This window comes from Vipera berus (genome assembly GCF_964194415.1).
Source record: "Vipera berus genome assembly, chromosome: 4".
NCBI classification, from domain to species: Eukaryota; Metazoa; Chordata; class Lepidosauria; order Squamata; family Viperidae; genus Vipera; species Vipera berus.
The window spans coordinates 109663645-109690806 of NC_138206.1; the positions used below are offsets into that span (position 1 = coordinate 109663645).

Below are 27162 nucleotides of genomic sequence, written 5' to 3' on the forward strand. Positions count from 1 at the left end.
TTGTAAGTCGAGGATTGCCTACTTAAACGTTTTATTATCCCAGTCATTTCAGGTTCCTGACCTTCTCAGTTTGTAGAGTTAGCCACATGTATCACCAAGAGTAAAAAAAAATCTAATCTGCAAGCTGTAAGATAGTGGATCACTGGCTTAGCCACTGCAGTCTACCTGCGCCCTTGAATGTCATGGCTTTTCATGAGAGCCAGCATGGTTGAGTGGCTAAGCAATTGGACTAATGCTGAGAAGACCCATTCTAATCCACGCTCAGCCATGGAACCTCCATGGTTTATCTGAGGCAGCCCTTCCCTCTTTGAGACCAATCAATCTCACCAGGTGATAGTTTTGAGGAAAAATGGGGACAGGAAGTATTAGCCAGTCAAATGTTTACAGTCAAAAACTAGTACAAGTTTTTGTTGTTAGCTGCGAAGTCGTGTCCGACCCATTGCGACCCCATGGACAACATTCCTCCAGGCCTTCCTGTCCTCTACCATCTTCTGGAGTCCATTTAAGCTCACCCCTACTGCTTCAGTGACTCCATCCAGCCACCTCCTTCTCTGTTGTCCCCTTCTTCTCTTGCCCTCAACCTTTCCCAGCATGAGGCTCTTCTCCAATGAGTCCTTCCTTCTCATTAGGTGGCCAAAGTATTTGAGATTCAGCTTCAGGATCTGGCCTTCTAAAGAGCAGTCAGGGTTGATCTCTAGGACTGACCGGTTTGATCGCCTTGCAGTCCAACTAGTACAATTAAAAATATTCAAAAGACTATTTAGTTAAAAGTTCTAGAATAGAATAATAATAACAAAAAGATCTATGTTAAAATCATAATTTGGTGTCCTATCGGTCAGTTGCACAAGAACACGGGCTAACATTAGTCTTTAAATTGCGACAGCCTACCATCATTAGATACTAAAAGGAAGTAATAATTTGGTGCAATAAGTATGTAAAACTGCAATAGTGGTTTATCAATCACATTCTGATGAATCTTTAGTGCTGCTGTGCAGAATCTAGCTACCTGCGCTGTGACTACGATCCATTCATCTTTAAGTAGCCACTGAAGATAAACGGTGTCGGAATGGCCAGGATATCAGAAGATATCTGACTCGGAAGAGGCTGAAGACAAACCAACTAGACCGGGGGTAGGCAACCTTGGCTCTTTTATGACTCATGGACTTCAACTCCCAGAATTCCCGAGCCAGTTGAAGTCCATGAGTCATAAAAGAGCCAAGGTTGCCTATCCCTGAACTAGACCGTCCTCTGTGTGAGTTATAGGCTTTCGTGTCCTAAAGGTGCTTTTTCCAGAAGGCAACTGGACTTCCCTGTTTTTTTCTTTGAAAACGTTTCGCTTCTCATCCAAGAAGCTTCTTCAGCTCTGGCTGGATGGTGGGGAATGGAAAGATTTATATTTATATATTTCTATTCCTTGCAGACAGCTGGTCATTTTCATTCTTTTAGAGTAGTGCCAATGGGTGTGGAGCCTTCTTGGCTGCAGGATGTTTTTCTGCCCTGTGTCCCTTCACTGTTGAAGACAGGCGCAGGCTGTTGGGGATGGGTACAATTGCATTAATGAGGTGGCACTGAGGACACAGGTCAACTTCCAAGTGGCTTCAACGACTCTCTAAAAGAAGGCAAATGACCAGCTTTCAGCAAGGAGTATAAATCCTTCCATTCCCCACCATCCAGTCAAGAGCTGAAGAAGCTTCTTGGATGAGAAACGTAACGTCTTCAAAGGAAAAACCAAGTCCAGTTGCCTCCTGAAAAAAAAGCCCCTTTGGGGCAACCGTGACCTGGATGGCTGAGAATCTCTGAGACATACAGGCTTTCGTGTGGACCTAAACAGAGAGTTTTTTCCCTGTCTCTTTTATTTATTTCAAGGGTATCGTTCAGCTTGAGAAAGAGCTGGCCAATCTAGGAGGCGCCTGCGCTGCAGCTCTAATGAAAAAAGACCTGGCCCTTCCTATTGGTAGGTTTAAGGACAGGGTTGGGAGGTGGGGGGGGCGGGTTGGCACAGATTAAACACGTGTGCTTGGGGAGTAGTAAGGCTAGAGCTGGGCCAGGATATTAATGGAGCCCAGTGTCCCTAAAATTGCTTTGTGGGTGAGGAGATTTTTGCAAGGGCCTCGACTTGCTTCTTTTAATTGATCACGCTTCGTGGGTTCATCCTGATTTGCTGCCCAGAGTGCCATCAGTGAGATGAGCAACCCTATAAATTGGTTAATAAATAAATTCTAATTTATCACACCGGATGGCTTAGGGAAAGGATGTGTATCCTTTTCGGAATATATCTTGATTGCATGTCCTTATTTCCTATTTGTGAACAGGCAATGAATTGGAGGAAGATCTCGAGATCCTAGAAGAGGCGGCCCTGCAGGTAGCTCAGATTCGCCCTCCCCTTTTGAGTTGTGGGAATTCTTGTGTCTGCTTGCCTTTCCAGACACCGTCCACACAAACGATTGCGTGTTCCTTTCAGATTCAGCCTTTTGTATTTTTCTGTTACGCTCACAAAGAGAAATTCTCTGGGTGCTCTGAAGTTATTAACCCCATCAGGGTTTTATAAGTGTGGTTGCATGAAGGGTGCAGCTTCTCCTTTTGGAAAGACCTCAGGGAGATGCCCCTTCTGCTCCCTTCAGATCCGTTTGGAGACCCTTCCCGAGGTTGTCCTGAGAAATCAGTAAGAGGTTTAAACTGCCTCCCTATTAACAGATGATTTTAAAATTAGGCTAGCAGTAAAATGAGTACAAAAGGGACTCGGTGGCTCAGTGGGTTAGGACGCTGAGCTTGTCGATCAGAAGGTCGGCAGTTTGGCGGGTCGAATCCCGAGTGCCGCGTAGCAGAGTGAGTGCCTGTTACTCGTCCCAGCTTCTGCCAACCTAGCAGTTCGAAAGCACGTAAAACTACAAGTAGAAAAATAGGGACCACTGCAGTGGGAAGGTAACAGCGTTCCGTGCGCCTTTGGCGTCTAGTCATGCCAGCCACATGACCACGGAGACGTCCTCGGACAAGCGCTGGCTCTTCGGCTTTGAAATGGAGATGAGCACCGGCCCCTAGAGTCGGAAACGACTAGCACGCATGTGCGGGGGAACCTTTACCTTTACCTAAAGTGAGTACGGCATGTTTCGTAAGTATGCATCACTCTCAGTAATTGCAACAGCTTGGTTTCTTAGAAGTAAAACAAGTGAATATCATAAATAGCTTTATTGATTGTTGAAGGTAATCTTGTTTAAAAAAAAAGGCAGGGGTTGAATGCTGCTATAAGTATGTAACATTGCTTTCCATCTCCGCCAGGTTTGCAAATCTCACTCGGGCATCCTGGGTAAAGGGCTAGCCTTGTCTCACTCCCCGACTATCTTGGAGGCGCTTGAAGGAAATCTGCCCTTGCAAGTTCAAAGCAATGAGCAGTCCTTTCTAGAGGACTTTATCTCCTGTGTGCCAGGCTCCAGTGGTGGGAGACTTGCCAGGTACTTTAAGAGCTGGGTTTTATTCACAGCCACTCTGTTAAGATGCCTTTGTGTTTAACTAAGGTGAACGCTCTGGAACCCAAGAGGGGTGTGTCTCTTTTCCAGTCTCAGAATAACAGAGTTGGAAGGGATCTTGAAGGTCTTCCAGTCGAGCCCCCTACTCTGGCAGGAAACCCTTTATACCACTGCAGACAAATGGTTGTCCAATCTCTTTTTTAAAAAAAAAAACTTCCACTGTTGGAGCATCCACAACTTTTGGAGGCAGGTTGTTCCACTGATTCATTGTTCTAAGTATCAGGAAATTTCTCCTGATTTCTAGGTTACTTCTCTCAATTAGTTTCCATCCATTGCTTCTTGCCCTGCCTTCAGATGCCTTGGCGAATACGTTGACCCCCCTCTTCTTTGTGGCAACCCCTTTAGATATTGGAACACTATCACGTCACCCCCTAGTCCTTCTTTTCATTAAACTAGACTTACCCAATTCCAGCAACCATTCCTCATATATTTTAGCTAGCAAGACTTCTAATCTGTTCTTGCCTTAGTTGTGTGGACTGGGTGTGTGCTAGGACTTAAAATACGTTGGATGCTTTTAAGAAATAGAGATCAGGACCAGTCATTTGAGTCTGTTGACACTTGGAAGGAAAGTAACTGTTTAAAATGGCAGAAATGCTAACTAAACGTCAAAGGACAACCACAAGTTATTGTGTCTTGCTGAGCTAGAAATTAAGTTCTCTTTTTTGTGACAAAAGGATTTAATTTCCATTCTGCAATGCCTCATTACAAAAAAAAGAGGGGTTGGCACAATGGTTCAGTAGTTAAGACGCTGGGCTTGTCGGCTGGAAAGCTGACAGCCCAGGTTCGAGATCCGAGCGCCACATGGCGGGTGAGCTCCCGTCTCAGTAAGTTCCTTGCCTCGCCTCCTGCCCGCCTAGCAGTTCGAAAGCATGCAAATGCAAGTAGATTAATAGGTACCAGTTTGATGGGAAGGTAACGGCGTTCCATGCTCCTTTGGTGTATAGCCATGCTGGCCACATACCATATAGAAGCATCTTCAGACAGTGCTGGCTCAATGGCCTTGAAACGGAAATGAGCACACCATCCCCTTTAGTTGGCAACAACAAGCCGAGTAAAATCCACAGGGACTCCTTTCAAAGTGTCATTGTGGTCTTCCTCTGCTGAGTCTTTGGAGACAAGAATTTTGAAAGGAGTGCTAAATGGTCTTCTCCTTAGGTGGCTGCAACCAGACTCTTATGCGGATCCCCAGAAAACATCCTTGATCCTTAACAAAGACGACATCCGTTGTGGCTGGCCAACAATTGTCACCGTGCAAACGAAAGACCAGTATGGTGAAGTGGTTCACGTGCCTAACATGAAGGTAGTTGGCTTATGAACAACAAAGGAACTTTCCAACCTAAAGTCCTGTCGAGGATGCAGCTGAGCACTGTCTCCTGCACCGAAATGATTTAATGGGATTACATCTACAATTTTGTAAAACACTTGCTGGTTTCAGACTGGCCTCCATGTTTTAGAATTTGAAGCGTCGCTGGGATTTGGAAGCAATGTAATATTTCAGCTGCACGATTCACAGCTGACTGTGGGATAAGCCATTTAGGGGTTATCTAGATCAGAGGTCCCCAAACTTTGGGGCACCAGAGACCAGTTCCGTAGAGAGAGGTTTTTCCGTGGATGGGTGGGTGTGTGGTTTTGTGTGCTGCCTGCATCCCACAGATGGGGCTTTGCTTGTTTGTGCAGACCAGTTGCTGGCATGCCACATCCGGTACTGGTCCATGGCCCGGGGATTGGGGACCCCTGGTCTAACAGAATGACAGAAGGGATAGGAAATGAAGAGGGCTAAATCAGAGACAGTAACATGGTAGGAGAACCAAGATTTTAGCTTCTTATTGGCTCCTCCATTTTTAACACACTGGAGTTTTCTTTAAACTTCACAGCCATAACTGGCTGAAGACCAAATCTGCAGGTCTTCTCTTGAGAAAGAAATGGCCTATTTCTCATTGACATGATCAAGGTCTCTCCCCTTTCCTTTCTACGTTCAAAGATGTCCTGTCCATGTAGAACAGAGGTCCCTAACCTTTTGGGCACCAGGGACCGGTTCCGTGGAGAGAGGTTTTTCCGTGGACCAGAGGGTGCATGGTTTTGTGTGTTGCCTGCATCTCGCAGATGGAGCTTTGCTTGTTTGTGCGGACTGGTTGCTGGCATGCCATGGCCCGGTACTGGTCCACGGACCGGTGGTTGGGGACCCCTGATCTAGATTGTTTAAACAGCTCAGGATTTGTGGCTTGCTTACGGAAAGTCTTCATTGCCTATGCCTCTTTAAATGTGCAAAAATGATTTAAGCCCCCCACGGATTGCATATGGCATGGGGCTCGTGTTTTTGAGAGATTTTCTGCATTCACTTTCCCGCCATTGGCTTTTCTTTCTGACATGATACCTTAGCAAGTTGAAGCTGTGAGAACTCTGACTCGACAAAGGCTTTAGCCTTGCTGCGGAGAACAATGACATTTATGAACGTTTTAGAGTGATTTGAAAAGGTAGCTTGAAGACCAGAACGTGTCTGTACAGTCACTTGTCTGTGGTTTAGAATTAGTCGCTTCATTTTATGGCTGCCGCCATCTCTCTCTTCTTAATGACGTTTCCAGGTGGAAGTCAAAGCAATCCCAGTTTCCCAGAAAAAAACTTCTCTGCAGCAGGAGCAGGCTAAGAAAACACAGCGGACCCCCGGCAGTCCTGCGGGGGCCGCTGCTTCTGGGCCAGAACTGACCTTCGGGGGACTTCCTTCCCCCAAGCTGGAAGCGTCCTATGAGCCTATGATTGTCAAAGAAGCACGCTACATTTCTATAACAATGATGAAGGTGAGTGGCTCTATTTAGACCCCAGAGATTTGAAATATATAGAGAGGGGGAATTCGAGAGGGGTACAGGCAGCCCTGGGCTTACGACCCCAAGTGAGCCCCACGTTTGCATTGCTAAGTAAGACAGATGTTTTTCCCCATTTTACGGCCTTTCTTGCCACAGATGTTAAATGAATCACTGCAGTTGTTTAGTGAGTAACACACGGTCGTTAAGTGAATCTGGCTTCCCCGTTGATTTTGCTTGTCAGAAGGTCTCAAAAGGGGATTACATGACCCCGGGACACTGCAGCTGTCATAAGTATGAAGCTATTGCCAAGCGTCTGAATTTTGAGGGATGTTGCAGTGGTTGTAAGTGAAAAACTGTCATAAGTCACTTTTGCCAGTGCCATTGTAACTTTGGTCACTGTACTATCTATCTATCTATCTATCTATCTATCTATCTATCTATCTATCTATCTATCTATCTATCTATCTATCTATCTATCATCCATCTAATCTCTCTCTCATCTATATATCTGTATCTATCTATCCATCCATCCATCCATCTATCTGTCCTCTCATATCTATCTATCTATCTATCTATCTATCTATCTATCTATCTATCTATCTATCTATCTATCTATCTATCTATCTATCTATCTTATATCTCATCTATCTATATATCTAATCTCTCTCTCTCTCTCTCTCTCTCTCTCTCTCTCTCTCTCTCTCTCTCTCTCTCTCTCTCTCTCTCTCTCTCTCTCTCTCTGGATTGGTTGGTGCCTTTTTATTTTATTTTCTCACATTATTATTTTTTTCTTTTCCCTCCCCCTTTTTTCTAGTTTTCTACTACTTTTTTAATTTCTTTCTATATTTTATATTTTGATAAACCAATAAAAAATATCTAAAATAAAACCCAGCCTGGATTCAAAATTAGGCTGCTGTCTTACTAGTCCTTTTTGAGCAAGTGAATGTAGAACTGAATTATTCGTTTCCATCTATTCTCTACTGCTTTCTATGTCTTTTAGTTTAGGCAGTTTCTTGAGACTCTTCAGTGGTTGGTAAGGGGTACGAGAAAGCCTTGCCGTCTCAGAAACAGATCAGTGCAAATGTACAGGCTAAATACAGGCAGCAGTCTCCCTATGGGAGGAGAGCAAGTTCAGATTGCCTTGTGGGGTCAAACCAGTTTGGAGTAGGTCTGGCTGTTATTCCAAGTTACTAACCCAACAGTAGAAGTCTGACACGCTGTTTGCTTTCTAGGTATATGAAAATTACTCCTTTGAGGAGTTACGCTTTGCTTCACCAACACCTAAGAGGTAACAGTTTTGTATGATATTTAAACCTAAAGAAAGTTGAGCCTTACCCATTATCTAGTTATCAGAATTGTTTTCATCTTATACATTATTCCTATCAGAGGATGTTAGTAACAATTCTGCCTAAAAGATCTCCAGGCAACAGTTCTAGGGAAAGATAGATGAATGAATGAATGAATGAATGAATGAATGAATGAATGAATGAATGAATGAATGAACGAACGAACAAACAAACAAACAAACAAACTCAAGCAAGCAGGCAAGCAAGCAAAGAAGAGAAGAAAAAGAGATAAGCCATAGCTGCCCTTAAATGTATGGGAAATATATATGAAGGTGCTCAGTCACTGGGTTTCTCTGTATACTAATTGTTAAGTTTGTGAGATTGTTTATAGCTCAGTAGCCATGTGGTGCCTTACCTTGAGCTAGGATGCATCTGTTGGACTACTTTACCCCTACTCCTACAGATTAGCAGCCATCAGCATTCCCCATTGTGTGTAGATGCCATCCCCAGATTTCCCCTAGCTAACAAAAAACTGGCTGAGAATGTTTGGAAGAAAGTACACACCTGGAGGATATCCAGATGTGAGAAGGCACAAAGAAAGATGGAAGCAAAGTTGAGATACACAAAATGTTTGGGTAATGTTTACAGGTGAAATGCTAAGGATAAGGAAAGTTGTGTTTAATTGCTGTGATTTTTGATTCTGAAAATAATGAAATTGTGCTGGATTGTTTAAGCACGCACAAGACCTGAATTAGTGAAGGTGAAATTATGGTGATGTGTTGTGATTTCCATATTTGTTTTTTTGTTGTTTTTTTCCTAGACCAAGTGAAAACATGCTAATAAGAGTCAACAATGATGGAACTTACTGTGCTAACTGGACTCCAGGAGCCGTTGGTCTCTACACCATACATGTTACCATTGATGGCATTGAAATAGGTATATAAGAAATTTGTCTTCTTTAATAACATCCAAGTATTAGTTGGTTATAGCTGCATTCCAAAGCTTGGGATAGGGAAACTCTGTTTTCATAAGCATGAGAGAGGGCCAGGCTTTGGAGAAAGCTTAGGCCGAGTTTCTGTTCTTTCTGTCTCAGAATTGCTGAGAAGCAGGCATAACAACTCCAGTAGTACCTTGGTACTCACCGTTAATTGGTTCCTGGAGGTGCAGTGAGTACCATAGAGGATGGGAAAAAGTGCAAAGAAGAGCAACTAAGATGATTAAGGGCCTGCCTAGAGCAGGGCTTTTTAATCAGTGGTATGGGTACCACCTGTGGTACATTGGCACCTAGCAGGTGGTACGCGACCATCCTAGAAAAGTGGTAGCAGAGGAGGGGAATGAACTGAACTGGTGGTAGCACCTCAGAAGCCTGAGCGAGAGATGGCTGGAGCTGCAGGGCTGTCAGGTTTTTGACACCTTGCTAGGCGACTGGTGGTACTTGGATGTTGCCATATCCTAAAAGTGGTACAATGGGTGAAAAAGTTGAAAAACCTTGGCCTAGAGACAGAAAACATATGAAGAAAGTTTGCAGGAATTGGGTATGGCCAGTCTCGTGAAAATAAGGACTAGGAGTGACAAGATAGCAGTATTCCAGGATTTGAGGGGCTGCCACAAAGAAGAGGGGGTCATCTTTATTTCCCAAAGCACCAGGACAAGAAACACTGAATGGAAACTAATCGAGGAGAGAATAACCTGAAATTAAGGAGAAACTTCCTAACAGTGAGGACAAGTAATCAGTGGAACAGCTTGCCTTCAGAAGTTGTGGAGGTTTTTAAGAAAAGACGAGACAGCCACCTATCTGAAAGGATATAAGATCTCCTGCTTGAGCAGGGGGTTGGACTGGAAGACCTCCAAGGTCCCTTCCAGCTCTATTCTGCTGGATTGAGGGTACCAAACAATTTTCTCCCCCCCCATAAGGAATAATGTAGTGAGTCACAAAGCAGCCCAACACCAACATGTTCTAGCTTGTGCGTTGAGTGCCAAACGAACGATGAATACTGGGCCCAAATTTTCATGTCGAAATGCATTGAGTACCAAATTTGATGAGTTTTTATAGCAGTTGAGTACCAAGGTACCACTGTGGTTGCCCTGATTATGAGGAAGACATAGTGACCAAATCCCTTCCTTTACTAGAGTAAATTTCTTCAGCCCCACTCAGCTTGTCTGTCTCTGTATGTTCAGAGAGCAGCTCAGACTTCTGTAAGTTCATGGCCAAAATGCTAATACCAAAGTTGTTTGTTTCAAATGACAACTAAGCTGGAGAAGAGCCGGTGATGCACCTTTGCCTATTTCCCTTAACGAATTTTGAGAATTTGTGGCTATTAGTTAGCCTTTGAAATCCTGGGGCAGGAGCATAAAGATGTTTATTCTTCCACGTTGTATTCTACTGCGCGGTGTGATTCCTGAAAGAAATCGAGGCACCTTGTAAAAGTCGTAAAGTTCACCATTTCCTGGACTCGTTTGCAAGCAGGTTCTGTGATGGGTGGTGCAGTCTCAAGAAGACAGATGTTTTCAGATGTCGATTCCTTAAGAAAATGGAGTGAGCCTAGAGCCAGGAGTCACATTTCTCTCATGTTCAAATCATTTTCATCTGGTTTTTTTTTTCTGTATTCATACAAACAGTTAATTTTTATTTGAGCCAGCTATAGACGTTTCGGTGTAATTCTGTCTGGCCAAGCATGGAAAGGTAAAGATAATTCACTGCGGTTTGCTTTTCTACCCTTTCCCACCTCACCGTGGTTTCCTTCACTTGCAGATGCTGGTCTAGAAGTGAAAGCCAAAGATCCTCCAAAGGGCATGATCCCACCAGGAACCCAGTTGATAAAACCGAAAGCTGAACCTTTGCCAAACAAGGTATTGGGAAGGGCAACAGTTTGACACCTTCTCGCCCAATTCCATCTTTAAAGGAGGCCTGTTTAGTGGTCAGAATGCCAAGCAGAAGAGCCTTAGTCCCATCCTCTGGGTTTTGAAGGCGCTTCGCCCTCAAGAGCCCTGCCCAAAGAGCCACAACCCCTCAAGCAATGCAGTGCCAGCTACATGGATCCTTGGTTGACTTTCAGGGCGCTTGCGTCCTATGTCTGCGAGCTGAAGAAAAGCTACTCTCAAGAAAGATAGACAAGAAAATGAAGTATATTCCAGACCTGTGGAATGATTTATATTTATATATTTATTAAATTTTTATACCGCCCTTCTCCCGAAGGACTCAGGGCGGTGTACAGGGCAATAAATATTAAAAAACAAAGTACAAAAGTTAAAAAAACAATTAAATAATTTATGCCCGATGTATACAAAAGTTAAAAGTTAAAAGCCATATTAAAAACCCAACCCCAAACCCATCAGACCAGGCCGGATTGCTCAAATAAATAGGTTTTCAGATCCCGCCGGAAGGAGCGAAGGTCGGGGGCCATCCGGAGCTCAACCGGCAAGCGGTTCCACAGGTCTGGCGCGCCCACAGAGAACGCCAAATGTCTGGGCATTTGGTGTTTCTCTTGTATCTGATCTGAAGGGTCCTTGGTGCTCTTTAAGCTGGGTTGTCTCCTTGCAGATGTTTCATTAATTAAACTAGGTCACATCAACATTGTCTTGTACAAGGGTAGGCAACCTCGGCTCTTTTATGACTGGGAGTTGAAGTCCACAAGTCATAAAAGAGCCGAGGTTGCCTACCCCTGGTCTAGTAGTTCCTTTGGGAGACAGGAAGGAACAGCTTTACTTCTGAAGAGTTTGTACAAATGTTAAAATAGCCGTTATAACTTGGTCCTGAGTTTTATATAAGGGGCTACCATTTTCCCGTTAGCATCTTATGGGGTAGCTGCCATCTCTGATCTTTCCACTCTCTTCAGGCAAATGCATTTTTCCTAGTTCTTCATCAGAATAAATTTATAGATTACTTGGGAAATGCATACCTGCGCTGGCTAGGCTCCTCCATAAAAGAGCCCATTAAAATTGGTCTTTGGATGTCCTGTTGGTTATTTCTCTGTTATCTTTGTGGTCCACACACATGTTGAGCAATAACCTCTGACAGACTTCATGCTGGAATCTTCTACAGCAATTTTTAGCAGGGATCACAGCTCTACTGTGCATAAGCTAGCAATCTTCAACACATTCCATTTTGAAAAGAGATCTAACCCCTGACCCAGGGTAGGAGCCACCATTAGAGTCTTCTCTTCTCTTCTCTTCTCTTCTCTTCTCTTCTCTTCTCTTCTCTTCTCTTCTCTTCTCTTCTCTTCTCTTCTCTTCTCTTCTCTTCTCTTCTCTTCCCTTCCCTTCCCTTCCCTTCCCTTCCCTTCCCTTCTCTTCTGTTTTCCCTCCCCTTCCCCTCCCCTCTTCTCTCTTCTCTCTCCCCTCTCCTCTCTTCTCTCTTCTTCCCTTCCCTCCCCCTTCCTTCCCCCCCTCTCTTTTCTCTCTCCTCTTCTCTCCTCCCTTCCCTTCCCCTTCCCCTCTTTCTTTTCTCTTTTTGGCCATCTCAGCAAGTTCCATCATCCTCATCAGCCATTCCTCTGTTTGTGGATAAAGTCGAATCTTTTGCTCTGGGTGTGTAAAATAATCTTGCCGCAGTTATCACATACAAAATCCAAGGATCCAACCTTCAATGATTTTCAAAATGTACCCAGTTCAAATTTAAATATAATTTAAAATAAGAAAGAAGGGTACTATATACTTTAGTTTCACTCTCACCGGTGTTTATGTAGCATAAACATTTATACTTAATTAATTTTGCTTGCATGTTTACAACAGGTACTTTTAATTAAGTCTCTCTTCTCTGTGGCTTCCAAAAAAGAGGGAAATTGATTTGACATTCTTAGTGGCCATATTGAGCAGCTGCCAAGAGACCTGTTGTTGAACTATTCAGATTTTACTCCCTGAATTGGTTCTGTGTTCCATTGCTAGTGTCAAGAGCTGTGTTTAGGTTTCAGGGCCTTTATTCTCCCTGTGTTTGTTGCAGGTTCGCAAATTTGTGGCCAAGGACAGTGCTGGCTTGCGAATCCGTAGCCACCCGTCTCTTCAGAGTGAACAGATTGGCTTAGTTAAAGTCAATGGATCAATTATTTTTATTGATGAGGTAACCTCTAAGAATTTTGAAGATTACTGTCATGAAGGCTGGCTGTCCTTGGCACCCATGGCCATCATCCCAAATCTGCTGTGGCTAATCCCACCCAAGTACTCAGTCTGGATGGATGGCTCTTAAAGCCATCCGAGACTTTTGTTGACCTTGCCACGGATCTGCTGGTCAAGTGAAAACGATCTGAATTCCCACAAAATCCAGCAACGTCTTGGAGTTGCTTGGCCATTGTAGCCCAATAAATGAGCATAAGTAACTCAAGCTGCGTTATTAACCAGCCACATTGCTTTAAATTCATGCAAGGCGCTAGTTGATTTTTTTTTCTTTTTCTTTTTTCTTTTGGACAAACTAAGGTAGAGATTTTTGTTTAATTCAGTGTGATGTTCCAAAGTTTCTGTTAATCATTCAAACGTATTATTCATTTCTGCTTTGTGTCAGCTACAGTTTTGGAAAAAAAACCATAGGAAATTCAAAAGAGATTAATAGCTAATTTTATACAGCCAACTTTTCCCTGTAAAATGCATACTACTTTTAAAATCATTTATTCTAAGACTGGGCTAGATCTGGTTTCCAGTATTTCTTTTAATCTTTACGTTTCCAGTCATCCTTACATGGTGAACATTGATTTTAACTGCTCATCGCGGTAATTCAGGCATTTGGTGGTGATGCATTACTGTTTTCAGATATAGGAAATATGCTGATCTGTGACAATAAAGATTTGATTGATTGATTGATCGATTGAAATGGGAAAGCACCTGCTATTTCAAAACAAGGTTTCATATCACAGTTACTGTGTAATAATTTATATTTCAAACATTTTTATTGCATCCAGAAACTTAACCTCTTTCTTGTTTGAATTGAAAAAAAAAAAACCCAAAGCCCACATGAACTTTTAGGTGTCATATTTTTATTTGTTTACTAAATATTTCTGGCTGCCCATTTCAAAAAAAGAGCAACTCTGGTGCCCCTGAGTCAATCAAAACAATAAATATATAGAAAACAATCATTATTAAAGTGTAATTTATACTTGTTTCTTCAGACCAATTTTTAAACTTAAATTTTTATGCACATTTTTTTTGCCCAAGTCATTTATCTTGGGTTCTTCTTCACAGATCCACAATGACGATGGAGTGTGGTTACGACTGAACGAGGAGACGATACGGAAATATGTTCCAAATCTGAATGGTTATACTGAAGCCTGGTGCCTTTCTTTTAATCAGCACCTTGGCAAGAGTCTCTTGGTCCCTGTTGATGTAAGTAAATGGCAACCCTGAAGAAACCATAAGGCTTAGGGTTTTGTTTTGTTTTTCCCTAGCAATTGGCACCTTCCATCCATTTCATGTAGATGTAATTAAGACAGTTGAGTATAGAAAATAAAATAAAATAAAGAGCTACTGCAATTAATTCTGCATCACTCCCAGGATGCAGTGGCTAGAGAGAAATTCTGCTTTGTGCCAGTTAGGGCTACAATGTGATCGGGTATCATACGTTTGATCAACCCATACCACGAATTCTGCTTAGCTAGATGGGGCAATGAGTTCCAAGAGAGTTGGACAGTATTGAAAATATTTATTGCTTTCTTAGTTGACTGCTGGACTTAAGTTTTCTTTAAGGGACCACTACGGTGGGAAGGTAACAGCGTTCCGCGCACCTTTGGCGTCTAGTCATGCCAGCCACATGACCACGGAGACGTCCTCAGACAAGCGTCCTCAGACAAAGACGTCCTCAGACAAAGTCCTCTTTGGCTTTGAAACGGAGATGAGCACCGGCCCTTAGAGTTGGAAACGACTAGCACGCATGTGCGGGGGAACCTTTACCTTTATCGTAATTAATAAAACAGACGTGAGAAACATAGGAGATATCCCAAATTTCTTTCCCCCCCCAGAATTTAAGAGTGTGGTCTTTTAAATGTGCTCAAGCTGGCTGGCTTGCAATTAGTATAACGCTAGTGAGAGGTTTCTGTGCTGTAGCTGGGTCAGGCAGAGTTTGCCTGCAGCCTCCAAAGGAGCATGGAAGAGAGGTTATTTGCTGGAGCTAAGTTGGAGGGACTCAGCACGAATTTTAATGCCGCAAGCACACCAACCAGAAATTAAAAAGAGTTAGCTATTCGGGACTGTCCTCCCCTCCCACTCGTTTTTCGGTAGAAGGGGGGGGGCAAGATGATAAGACAGATGGGAACAAGGCTCCAGAAATGCACGTTGCTTAATCAGATTCATTTTGAGAATCAGTTTTGGGTTTTCTGGTTTCCACACCACCACCACCACTACCACCACCTTTTTTTCCATTTTTTTAAAAAATCATTTTCGTGGACCTCTTAAACTAGGAAGTTCGCCTCAGGTTGTGGGAAATGCAGGATTTCCAAGGCTTTGGGGAGAGGAAGGTGTTAAAAGGGCCCAGGAAATGAATGGAACACAAAGGGTTCTCCTCCTGCTCTAGCTCAGTAAACTTGGTACAAAGGTTGACTTTGAAACTGGTGATTGAATCCAGAAAATATACGCATTCTGCAGCCGAGTTTTGTAAAAGTATAAAATACTCATTTTTATATATAATTAAGGTATGCACGGGTTTGTTTGATTTTTGTTTTTTATTTTTTTTTTGTTTGGTTTGGTTGATTTTTATTTTTTTAGAAAAAGTTTTTGGTGAGCTAATGAATGCTAGGGTAACTTCGAAAAGTGTGGTCCTGCAGCTTGGCTGTTTTGAAGACTAATATGATTAAAATCCCATTTCTGAGATGCTAAGAGAACGTGCGACTGAAAAGTTATAAAATTCTAGAGCTTGGTCCGTACTTTGATTCTGTTTGGTTCTAGTTATTCTCCCCCCCTCCCCCCCCATGAAAATAGAAAATGGCAGGCAAATATTTAAAAGGGCTAACTATTCCTGGGAGCCGTTGTACCGTAGATTTCCATGCTTAGAAAAGTTGTTACGCTAATATGGAGCAAACAAATGCATTCATTTTGAATATTCAGTTGTCCAGTTGACATGCTTCTTGCCCACTTAACACCATTTTCATGTTTTTCTTTGCAAAATCCATCAGTGACGAATATTTGTTTAAATCTGCAGTGCACCCTCTCATTCAGTTTAAACAATTAATCTGATTTTTTTTTCAAGGCAGACAATTTCTTTTCTAATGAGTTTATTTTTGATATGCACAAACGTAGCCTCTCTCCATTTCACTGTCCCCTCTGAGGGCCAATATGGCATCGTCCACCACCTGATTTGTACCTGAGAATGAGAGGCCTTTGAAACCTCTCTGACCTGAACCCATTTGCCTTGTTTTCCCTTTGATGTCTTTGGAGGACATTTCTGCAGCTCTGTGTTTTCCTACAGCGTGGCAAACAGTATAAAAAAAAACTAGTTTTGTTCACTTTAAAATAGACGGTATCATTCAGATCAATGAGCGTATACATCATCATCATCATCATCCTGCAGTAAATGCGGAAAAAACCTTGGATGGGATTTTTATATAGTCGCTTCATTTTAAAACAAACATTTTAAAACAAACATTTTAAAACAAACATTTTAAAACAAACATTTCTCGTTACAAATAGGTGGCTGAAACGTCCACCTCCAGTTTTTATCCCTGGTTTCCCAGGCCTCGTTCAATAAAGTGGTCCCAAAGTGGCAGAGACTGACTTTCGTATCGCTTTCATCTGATTTGTGATAAGTCTGGTCCTTTCCTTCAAGTGGGAAAGCCCTCGTGCAGCTGTCTAAAGGGCTTTTCCTGTTTGGTGAATGGCATGACACACTACATCAGCCTTTAAAGTGGGCAGCCTAAACGGTTCATTTGACAAGAGAGATTCCTCCCGTGGGTACATCAGCTAACAAAAGTTCCATATTTTTTTTGAAACAAACAAACAAAAAGAGGATGGTTACAAGGACACAGAAATAGAGAGAGAGAGGGGTGGGGGGAACCAAAACAGAAAATTGCATTTGTCTCTTGATTTCTTCTACTGTTGTGAACCTTGTTGAATTCTCTATTGATACTTGTCTGTCTTAAACTTTACATAGAGTATCTTTAATACTAGCCAAGGAGACAGGGATTTGGACTTGTATCCATGGACTTCTAAACCTTTCCCCCCTCAGGTGAGCCTTCTGACATTTTCCGAACTTCTGTCTTCCGCTGTAGTTGAGGCAAAGAAAGAGGCATCCATCTGGGGGATGCCAGATTCTTTGTCCTCAGAAACCCTCTTCTGTTGGACACCTACTGAGGACAGGACCAACCACGTGGTGCATGCTTACGCTTAACTTAGATTGGTTAGGTTCTCGCACCAATGTCCTGAAGGAATTGAGATGGACCCCAGGACATTGGGTTGGATTTCTGGATGGGCCTTCAAAGATCAAAAGTAAAGAATAGCATTACACTTCTTCTTTTAGAAACCAAGTTAGCGCCGATTGGAATTCTGTACTAGGTCCTCGTTTGACGCCCAGAGTCCCAGATAAAGTCCTTGCCTATCTCAGCCCATTGCCTGCACCACCCCCAGCTCTCCTGTCCCTTCCAGATTCTGCATTCCTATGTGAATGCTTTTTGCCAGCTCACAGCGTTGTGCTTTCAGTCTTCCGCGAGTGGTGTTTTTTTTTTTCCCTTTCGGGAATGGAGGAGGAGCATTTGCTTTATTCATCGCAGAGGGTTCACATGTTTTGCGTACAGAGGTAATTCAGGCGGAACGGCCAGATCATGTCCCCCATTTTGTAAGGAAATTAACCCGTGCGATCCACTTTTAGCGTGGGCCTTAGTTGTGGCAGTTTATAAGAAGAGGGTAGAGCTGAAAACTTACAAGGGCATTATTAACAGGTTGTTCTGGTTTTTGTTTGTTTTTTGTTTTTGTTTTTTTGTTGTTTTTTTTTGTTGTGTTCCAAAATTTTCAGGAGTCTAGATCTAATGCAGAGGACTTTTTCAAAGACCCCAACTCACCCTGTCCTCAGGAAGCAATCATGCAGGAGCCAGATGCGCCATTCCTTCGTGGTGGGCCTGGACTGTATAAGGTAGTGAAGACTGGCCCGTCAGGTCACAACGTCCGAAGCTGTCCCAACCTTAGAGGTATCCCCATTGGAATGTTAGTTCTGGGAAACAGAGTCAAGGCAGTGGGCGAGGTAGGACTCTCCTGGAATTTCCCTTCTTACCCTTCATAGATACTGGCTTGCAAATCAGATGTCCTTAAGCAAAAACTGCTCTCTTTCCCAGCCTTTGCTTTTCCTCCCCCGGGTTGCCAAGGGTTAACTTTGTAGAGTTTTGTCATTCCCCACTGTCCCCTCCACCCCTGTTAATTCAGCTGCTGTTTTTCTCAAGACATTTCTTTTTAGAACAGAGTTAATTCATTTTAAAAAAACAGCAAGTTCTCTTGCAAACTTTGCTAATGAATTATTGTTGGGGTGCCACAAAAATTATCTATCTGACTTCTTGGAAATGATGCAACTTTTGCATGCTTTGGTCCTCTTCAAGTAAGTTCTCTTGCAAACTTTGCTAATGAATTATTGTTGGGGTGCCACAAAAATTATCTATCTGACTTCTTGGAAATGATGCAACTTTTGCATGCTTTGGTCCTCTTCTCTTGCAACGGGCTTGAGGATGTAGTGTGTCATGCTATTTTTTTTTCCCAAAGAGCATCCAGGTTATGATAGCGCTTTGTGAATACCTAAGAATCCTTTTTTTCCAGGCTTTTCTCTGTTTCAAGCTTTCACAAATGAAATGAAATGAAATCAGAACTGCCACAGCGCTTTCTAGATTACCTGATTCTTCTTTTTTTCCCCGTCTTCTGAACTGACCTCAGTGTAATCTGTTCAAAAAACCCTAATCTCAAAGCTTTCTATGAACGCATGCCATTGTCTTTATTCTTCTTTATTCTTTGAAAAATAACTGAGATATAATATATGTGGGTGCTGCTTTTCTCTGACCAGAAAATAAAACTCTTTTTTTTTTTCATGCGAGGAATCATTGTGCTGCCACTCACGATCAGGAGCGAAAAGCCAATTAAACCTGACCTTCTTCCTGTGTCTGTGCACACCAGGTGACCAATTCCGAAGGGACCTGGGTGCGGATGGACAAGAACAGCATGGTTGAGTTTTGCGAAAGTGACGATGGGGAGGCCTGGTCCTTGGCTAGAGACAGAGGCGGGAACCAGTATCTCCGTCACGAAGATGGCAAGTGCCCCCATTTTTTGCGAAGCTGTCTCTTTCGAGGGCACGCAATCCCAAGAGGACCGCGAACTATTTTGTAACAAGAAGGCTCTATGTGTGTGGTGGGGTGAGGGGGGTGTATGTCAGTGGGTGGCCTACACATGTGCACGTGTGTAGCATTTACAGGCCAGTCCTTGACTTACAGCCATTCAAATGCTCAAATTACAACGGCAGTGAAAAAAAAGGTGACTTAGGGCCGTTTTTCACGCTTACGACCGTTGGCAGCATCCCCCAGGGCACGGGTAGGCAACCTCGGCTCTTTTATGACTCGTGGACTTCAACTCCCAGAGTTCCTGAGCCAGCCATGCTGAGGGGAAAGGGAGAGGTTTCCATGCTGAGTTATGCTGGCTCAGGAATTCTGGGAGTTGAAGTCCACAAGTCATGAAGGGGCCATAGTTTCCCCCATGCTGACTCAGGAATGCTGGGAGTTGAAGTCCACGAGTCATAAAAGAGCCAAGGTTGCCTACCCCTGCCCCGGGGTCACGTGATCAACATTCCGACGCTTGGCAGCTGGCTCCTATTTATGGCCGTTGCTGTGTCCCAAGGTCACATGATCACCATTTGCGACCTCCTGCCTGGCAAAGTCAGTGGGGAGGCCAACATTCACTTGACAACCTGGTGGCTCATTTCACAGCTGCAGCCATTCACTTAACAGCTGGGGCAAGAAAGGCCGTAAAATGGGGTAAGACTCAGCTGAAAAACTGTCTCGCTTAGCAAGGGAAAGGTTGGGCTCAATTGCGGTCTTTAAGTCGAGGACTGTCTCGCTTAGCAAGAGAAAGGTTGGGCTCAATTGTGGTCGTTAAGTCGAGGACTGTCTCGCTTAGCAAGAGAAAGGTGGGGCTCAATTGCGGTCGTTAAGTCGAGGACTACCTGTACAGAAATGATTTCAGAATACATTCCCACACCTTCCATAGGAGGGGCACTACGGTTTGGGGAAACAGCCAGCAAAAGAGGACTTGAATTTAGGCCTGAAGGACAGCTCAGTTTCAAGAGAAGGGAAGGAGGAGAAAAGGAAGGGAAAGAAGGGGAAAGGAAACATAAAGTAATAGAGCATCCTCTGCTGCACAGTTGCTGAGACGTGGGTGCTTTGCCCTTGGTGCAGTCTGCCTTTGGTCAGGGATGTGTCAAAAGGGATTAGCCAGAAATCCCAGAATCAACTGCTGTCTTGGGGAGAAGAGATTTAGACTGCTGATGTCATTTCCTGTATCGTGCCTAGGAGATGTTCCTTCCTCAGGTGTCCTGCAGACCCTTGGAGCACCCATGTGGCTTTTGGTATCCTAGCAGGGCAGAAATCTCACTCCCTCTTATTGGTATCATTATTATGATTATTATTACTCTATTGCTTTGCATGTACACTAAAAGCTTCTGTACCGGAGACAAATCCCTTGTGTATCTAATCACACTTGGCCAAAAATTCAAAGTATTATTTGCATTGCATAAAGTATTATTACAAGTTTCCTTCGATGCCAGCATTCCCTGCTGACACAGGATCAATTCTGTCTAAATCAGCCTTGGGTTCTGGTTTTTTTGTTTTTCCTTCTCTTTTTTTCGGCTTAATTTTTTTTGTTTGTTTGTTTAAACAGAGCAAGTTCTTGTTGATCAGAACGGCCAGACTCCTCCACCGAGCCCCTTCTCCCTGCAAACTTTCCACAGAGGGACAAGCTGCAGTAACGAGCAAGGATTTGACTATGGACTTGGTAACCACAAAGGTAAACCCTGCCCCAAGATCTTTTCCTTTGTGCCTACTTTGACTAGCGAACGTCTTTCTTGTGTGCTTGTGGCTGCATTAATATACTCTGGGTGGTTTTTTTGTAAAAAAAAAAAGTGTGTGAGGATGATGACGATAGCAGTGACTCTTGCTAGGTCACATCTCTAGCTGGCCAGGGTCGATCCTGAAAGCTGAGCAGCACTGGATGGAACTGGTTAGTATTCAGATGGAAGATTAACAGGAGAAGTCAGGGCTGTAGATTAGAACTACTGGAACATTGTGCTGAAAACTACCTGAATGTGTCCATCAGTTACTAGGAACTGAGCTTAACTAGAAGAAGAGTCTTAGCTTTCATATATATATATATATATATATATATATATATATATATATATATATATATATGAAAGCTGTGTGTGTGTGTGTGTGTGTGTGTGTGTGTGTGTGTGTGTGTATCTGTACAGCAGTATAAAATCCTTGAACTCCGAGATGAAAACAAGACAGCTGGTTATGGTTAAAATAATAAAAACTATAAAAACAACTATTTACAACCTAAAATAACCTTAGCTTTTGCTGATCCACTGCCAGCGTCATCAGAGTGAGTGTTTGGGGTGGGGAGATCATTTATAAATCCCGTTGACTCAGTGCTCTATGTATATATGTATATATATGTATATATATATATATATATGTGTGTGTGTGTGTGTGTGTGTGTGTGTGTATAAACCCTGTTGGCTCAGTGTGTGTGTGTATGTGTACATATGTGTGTGTGTGTATGTGTACATATGTGTGTGTATGCATATATATAAACCCTGTTGACTCAGTGCTCTATGTATATATATGTATGTGTATGTATATATGTATATATACACACTGTGTGTGTGTGTGTGTGTGTGTGTGTGTGTGTGTGTGTGTGTGTATTCTTCCAACTTATATATAAAACCTAGAGGTTCCCTGAATGGATTCTGGGCCAGTCTCTTTCTGACCTCAACCTATTGCACAGGATTAGTGTTATAGGGAAAACCCAGAGGAAGGAGTATTCTGTATGCTTCCCTCAGCTTCTTCAGGAAACAAGGTATGTAGTCTTAAGGATAGATAGGTATGTATGTACGGTAGGTAGGTAGGTAGGTAGGTAGGTAGATAGATAGATAGATAGATAGATAGATAGATAGATAGATAGATAGATAGATAGATAGATAGATAGATAGATAGATAGATGATAGATAGTCTTGACTCCAATGACTAAATCAAAGCGGAAGAGCACTCTTCCTTCTTTCTTGGAGGAGAGTCTTAACAGGAAAATCACCTAGAACATTGAGCTTTTTATTTTATTTTATTTACTTACTTACTTACTTATTTACTCATTTATTTATTTATTTAACTTCTGTGCTGCCCATCTCACTGAAGCGATGCCAGGCGACTTACAGTCATTCAACAAAAATGCCATAGAAAACATGGCAACCATAAATGAAGACCATAAATTTAAAATTCAGTTCCTTCGACAGATTCTTCTTCTGCTTCCCAGCCTAAATTGTTTTTGACAATCTGAATATTTGAACATTTTCCCTCTCGAGACGTTTGCTAGATGTGAATTAATTAATTAATTAATTAATTACTCTGTCCTATGAGATGAATGGCAAGCATTCCCAATCCTCGACTGATGGATTATGATTTCTGGGGAAAATACTTTTGCGTGGAAGAGGCAGACCTCCCTCTCTGCACTTGTGGATGGCTCTTCCCTGAGCTGCTGACTTTGAGTACCACAATTCCAGAGCTCCAAGGCCAGTGGTATCTGTTCTGCCAGTAGTTCAGGAAGACTCTGGCAAAAGGGGGCATTTTAAGGCCTGACTCAGGTAGTTCACTGTTTTGTAATGAAAATTAAAAGTTTAAAAAGCTTCATCCCGTTATCTCCAGAACACAATAAACACATAATTCTATCCATTTGCCACGTATTAGTGACTAATGGTATTGACGTACCTTAGGCCAGGGGTCCCCAACCCTCGGTCCGTGGACCGGTACCGGGCCGTGGCATGCCAGCAACTGGACTGCACAAAGAAGCAAAGCCCCATCTGCGGGATGCAAGCAGCACACAAAACCATGCCCCCTCCGGTCCGCGGAAAAACCTCTCCATGTAACCAGTCCTTGGTGCCCAAAAGGTTGGGGACCTCTGCCTTAGGCCATTTTTAGTAGCTAGATTTATAAAATCAGAGTAGCATATCCAGTGCCCATGAATGTAGTATATAGCTTGAGAGCACAGAATTTAAAATGAGTAAAGGTGAAATGAGCAGAATGTTTGCTGGAGCATAAATGTAATTTTTCTATAGCTAGAAATTTATCTTCTAGTGGATTCTATGCTAGCCAGGTTTTTTTTTCTCTTTAAATCCGGTGTTACTGCTTTGTAGGAATAGCTGGACATTGTGAACTTAGACCAAAATATTAAAAAGCTTATTTTTAAAATGTTTTCCTATTTTCTGTATAATAAACACCCAAAATTCATGGTCCACTTTCCTGGAAATATTTAAGCAGATGGTTCTTGCCATTACACTAATCCATAATATCTGGGGTTTTTATTTTTATTTTTTTGCTGGACTTATCCAGGGTATTTTTTCACTGGGTGTCCATTAATGTTATGTGTCTTCTTGACTCATTTCTTTTTCTTACCTAATTTTTGTTTTGAGCATCCAAAAAAATGAAAATCCTGTCAGCTGGTGTATTCTTGGCCTTATTGCACCTAAATATACTGAAAATAGATGCAGCTTCTCGCCATTTGAAGGGTATGACCCTCATCCCATCATTATAGCTGCCCAAGAAACTCTTGGAGGAAGAACTGGCACATTGCATTGAGGACCCCTTATTGAAAAATCAGTTTATACCCCTCCCTGGGTTCTCCTTAAAGACAAACTGTAATTTTGCAGATCCGGTTGAAATCTGTTTCTGATTCCTCAGGGTGCGAACATTCAGCCCTCTTCTTACCATCTCCTTTAGTCCAGCAAAAAGATGGGACCTAGAATATCCATTCCTTGAGCTTGGAAAGGTCTCAGCTTCTAAGAACATTTCAATCTAGTGAAGTGATAGATATATGATGCTCTATTAGATATATAGGTACAGGTAAAGGTTCCCCCGCACATGCGTGCTAGTCGTTTCTAACTCTAGGGGCCAGTGCTCATCTCCGTTTCAAAGCCGAAGAGCCAGCGCTTGTCCGAGGACATCTTCGTGGTCATGTGGCCGGCATGACTAGACGCCAAGGGCGCACAGAACGCTGTTACCTTCCCACCGTAGTGGTCCCTATTTTTCTACTTGCATGTTTACGTGCTTTCAAACTGCTAGGTTGGCAGAAGCTGGGACGAGTAACAGGCGCTCACTCTGTTACACGGCACTTGGGATTCGACCCACCAAACTGCCGACCTTCTGATCGACAAGCTCAGCGTCCTAACCCACTAAGCCACCTTGTCCCTTTTATTATATATATATTGCTGTATATAATTATTACTGGGGTCTTCAAACTTGGCTGGCTGAGGAATTTTGGGAGTTGGAGATCCATAAGTCTTAAAGTTGCCAAGTTTGAAGACCACTGCTCTATTGTATATCATTATATATAATACTCCCTAAAGCTATGAAGCTAAACACTAAGAACCAGTGATTTGCAGGGGTCCCCAAACCCCGGTCCTCAACCTAGTACCAGGCTGAGGCCCGTTGAGAACCGGTCCATGCAAACAGCGTGCAAGCATGCGAAGCTCCATTTGCACAGGCGGGCACACAGGGGAAACCATCCCCTCTCCCTCCCCACCGCTGCCCCTGCCACCCGCTGCTACCAGTCCCCGGTTGGGGACTGCTGCTTTAGATGATCAGAGGGATACAGATGTGCAGGCCTCAAAGTCATGAAGGGGTTTCCTGTCTTTTGGAAAAGAAGATAAGATTTTGCAGAGCCTTTTCAGAGACCCAGCCAGCTTGCTTAATTTTACTCATGTGTTCTTCTCCAATACCTCCCCAGCAAGGGGAAAGGGTTTGGATAAGTTAGGCAGACCGATGGCTGATGTCTTCCCAAATTAGCCACTTCTGTTTTGAGGCAAAACTAGCACACCTGTTTTCCTTCTTGGTTGGAATTTTTCAGTGGTTAGGGCAGGGGTAGGCAACCTCGGCTCTTTTATGACTCATGGACTTCAACTCAGCTGACTCAGGAATTCTGGGAGTTGAAGTCCATGAGTCATAAAAGAGCCGAGGTTGCCTACCCCTGGGTTAGGGCAAGGACATTTCCCTTCACATGAGTGGATTCCTAAAGACAGCAGCACTGAATAGTTTTTTCCTCTTGATGATCTCTGAGCTTGCAGACATTTCATTACCAAACTAGGCAATATCACCAGCACCTTTGGCTAAAATTCCATCTTGACAATATCCAGAATTGCAACGAAGGAGGGGTAGTTTTCACAGGAGTAGTCATTAATCATTCTTATCCTGGATTAAATTCCTTCTTCCTAGATCACACAAAGTGATAGTGGTAACTTGGTCTCCAAATTTAAGCCATTCAAGTGAGATTTCAGAATACTAATCGGTTTTATGAAGGGTTCTCATTTTTTCCTAGCCAATAAGATACTCCTAGTGTCTTTCAGGCATTCCTCTCTTGAAAATAGCTGAGTTAATCCATCTAATAATTCAGATGGCATTTCTTCAACCTACAGGAGGAAGTGTCATTTCACAAGTAGACTGCAGGGCAGTGATTTCAGCACCTTCTTATAATTGATCCTTCTAAGAGGGAAATAATTTTTCATTAGGCAATCTTTTCTTAGCTGTTGATGGGAGATCCCTGGAAGGGGTTTATGGAATCTGCAAGATTATTGCTTGGTTATCGTCCATCTATAAAAGGGAAAGGTGATTTTGATGTATTGCAATGTTGTTAGAAGTCTCTTTATCCATTGGGTTGACATAATATTTTCTCTAGTGTACATTTTAAGTATTTCTAGAGAAGGTGAATGGGCCATATCAGGAATCTCCCCATGATGAAGTAAGATTTGAATAAACATTTATCAAATGGAGACAATTTGTATATCTCTCCTCCAAAAACCCTTTTTAAACTCAATTTACATTGGATTGAAAATTAAGAAATAAAAAGGAGTATTAACAGAAATATGCAAAATATGCCAATCGGCATTAAAGTAATTACATTTTCTTCCAATAATAAAATGATTTAGTGTAATAGATGAAGTCACAGATAGGTACATAAAAGTTCAGAGGACTTAACTGTAGGTGAACAGATAGCTTCCTGCTTGACATTTAATTCTGATTGTGGATTTTATCCATGGAATTGTTCCCAAAGGTGGTTTGTTTGTTTTTCCCCAAAAGACAATTCAACTTTCTTGGTGTTTGAAAATGTTTTGCTTCTCATCCAAGAAGTTTCTTCAGTTCTTCAGAAGTCTCTTGCACTCAGCTGCACAAAAGGGTGGCTTTCTCTGTCATTTGCATATCCCAGGGATCTGCCTGAAATGTCTCTATTAAACCACGATTGCCATACCATAACACTGTAATAACATATGGCGGTAGCATATAGGAGGTTCATACCACCCTCCTCTTCCTCCTCCAGATATTCTCCAGAGACAGTTTAGGAGCCTTCAGGAGGGATGGAGCAGGATGGGATTGGGTAGCTTGGGGGAAATAGGAACCACCATTGTCTGCTTTATGTATTCTAATGAATTTATATTTGTTTGTTTGTTTTTCTTCTTCCCATTGGCTATTTATTTATTTATTATTCTAAAGCCTTTGTTCAGAAACTCATAGGATTTGGGCTTATTTCAAGGTTAGGCTACAATCTTGTCCTTACTTACAAAAGGAAGAATGTTGAGAAATTGTTTTATGAAACACACTTCTGGTAATCTCTGTATGTTTTGGTTTTGCAAAAAAAAAAAAGAGGGGTTGGGTCAAACTGCTCATAATTCCACCAAATATGTATTAATCACTACATCACCCTGTTGCGCTATGCCTTGTTAAAAGCTAGTTCTTAATGACAAGATGGCAGACCATGGTGGGCCTCGTTGGTCTCAGATGAACGTTTTGTGCCCATTTTGCAGGTAACAGGTGGTAGTTCTAACTGTTTTGCCCACTGCAGGTGACCAACTCAGCGCCCTATTGAATTCCATTCAGTCACGGCCTAATCTCCCAGCTCCTTCCATCTTTGATCAAGCTGCAAATCCTCCCTCTTCCCTAATCCACAGCCCATTTGTGTTTGGACAGTCCCTTCCCTTCCAGCAGCCTCAGCCACAGCTTCAGAGTAAGTCTGTCAGCCTTTCCTGCCTCATCTGTCCGTTTCGAAGCTGCACCATTGCTATCACCGCCTGAGTTGCCTATCAGCTGCTTATCACCATCCCCTTTCTTTACCCCTGTGTTGACTTTCCATCTCATGGAAACCAAATGTGAGGTTTACCTATAATTAGTCTGGATTGTCGCCCTGGCCTTTTGTTTATGATCTGTGGCATTAAAAGTATACTTAACAGAAGTGTTTGTAAAAAAAATAAATCTGAGTTTTAATTCAGTGAAAATATTCTCAAACCATATAATACTTGTAGCAGTTGAAATTTCTCGTAAGTATTGTTATATCTTGAACTTTGGTGTATGAATTTGTTGC

General features: G+C 42.6%; 1 protein-coding gene across 1 annotated transcript in view; it reads left to right on the top strand.

Moving 5' to 3' along the window:
- Positions 1 to 27162, top strand: part of MYCBP2 (MYC binding protein 2) — a 141309-nt gene that overhangs the window by 72370 nt on the left and 41777 nt on the right. The window contains exons 42-56 of the mRNA XM_081326766.1: positions 1867 to 1954; positions 2313 to 2362; positions 3277 to 3449; positions 4680 to 4824; positions 6107 to 6319; positions 7558 to 7613; positions 8432 to 8547; positions 10364 to 10461; positions 12551 to 12667; positions 13780 to 13920; positions 16676 to 16750; positions 17534 to 17758; positions 18673 to 18805; positions 20425 to 20550; positions 26647 to 26808. Of these exons, the coding sequence (XP_081182892.1) occupies positions 1867 to 1954; positions 2313 to 2362; positions 3277 to 3449; positions 4680 to 4824; positions 6107 to 6319; positions 7558 to 7613; positions 8432 to 8547; positions 10364 to 10461; positions 12551 to 12667; positions 13780 to 13920; positions 16676 to 16750; positions 17534 to 17758; positions 18673 to 18805; positions 20425 to 20550; positions 26647 to 26808 (1918 nt within the window). The remainder of the gene's footprint in view (positions 1 to 1866; positions 1955 to 2312; positions 2363 to 3276; positions 3450 to 4679; positions 4825 to 6106; positions 6320 to 7557; positions 7614 to 8431; positions 8548 to 10363; positions 10462 to 12550; positions 12668 to 13779; positions 13921 to 16675; positions 16751 to 17533; positions 17759 to 18672; positions 18806 to 20424; positions 20551 to 26646; positions 26809 to 27162) is intronic.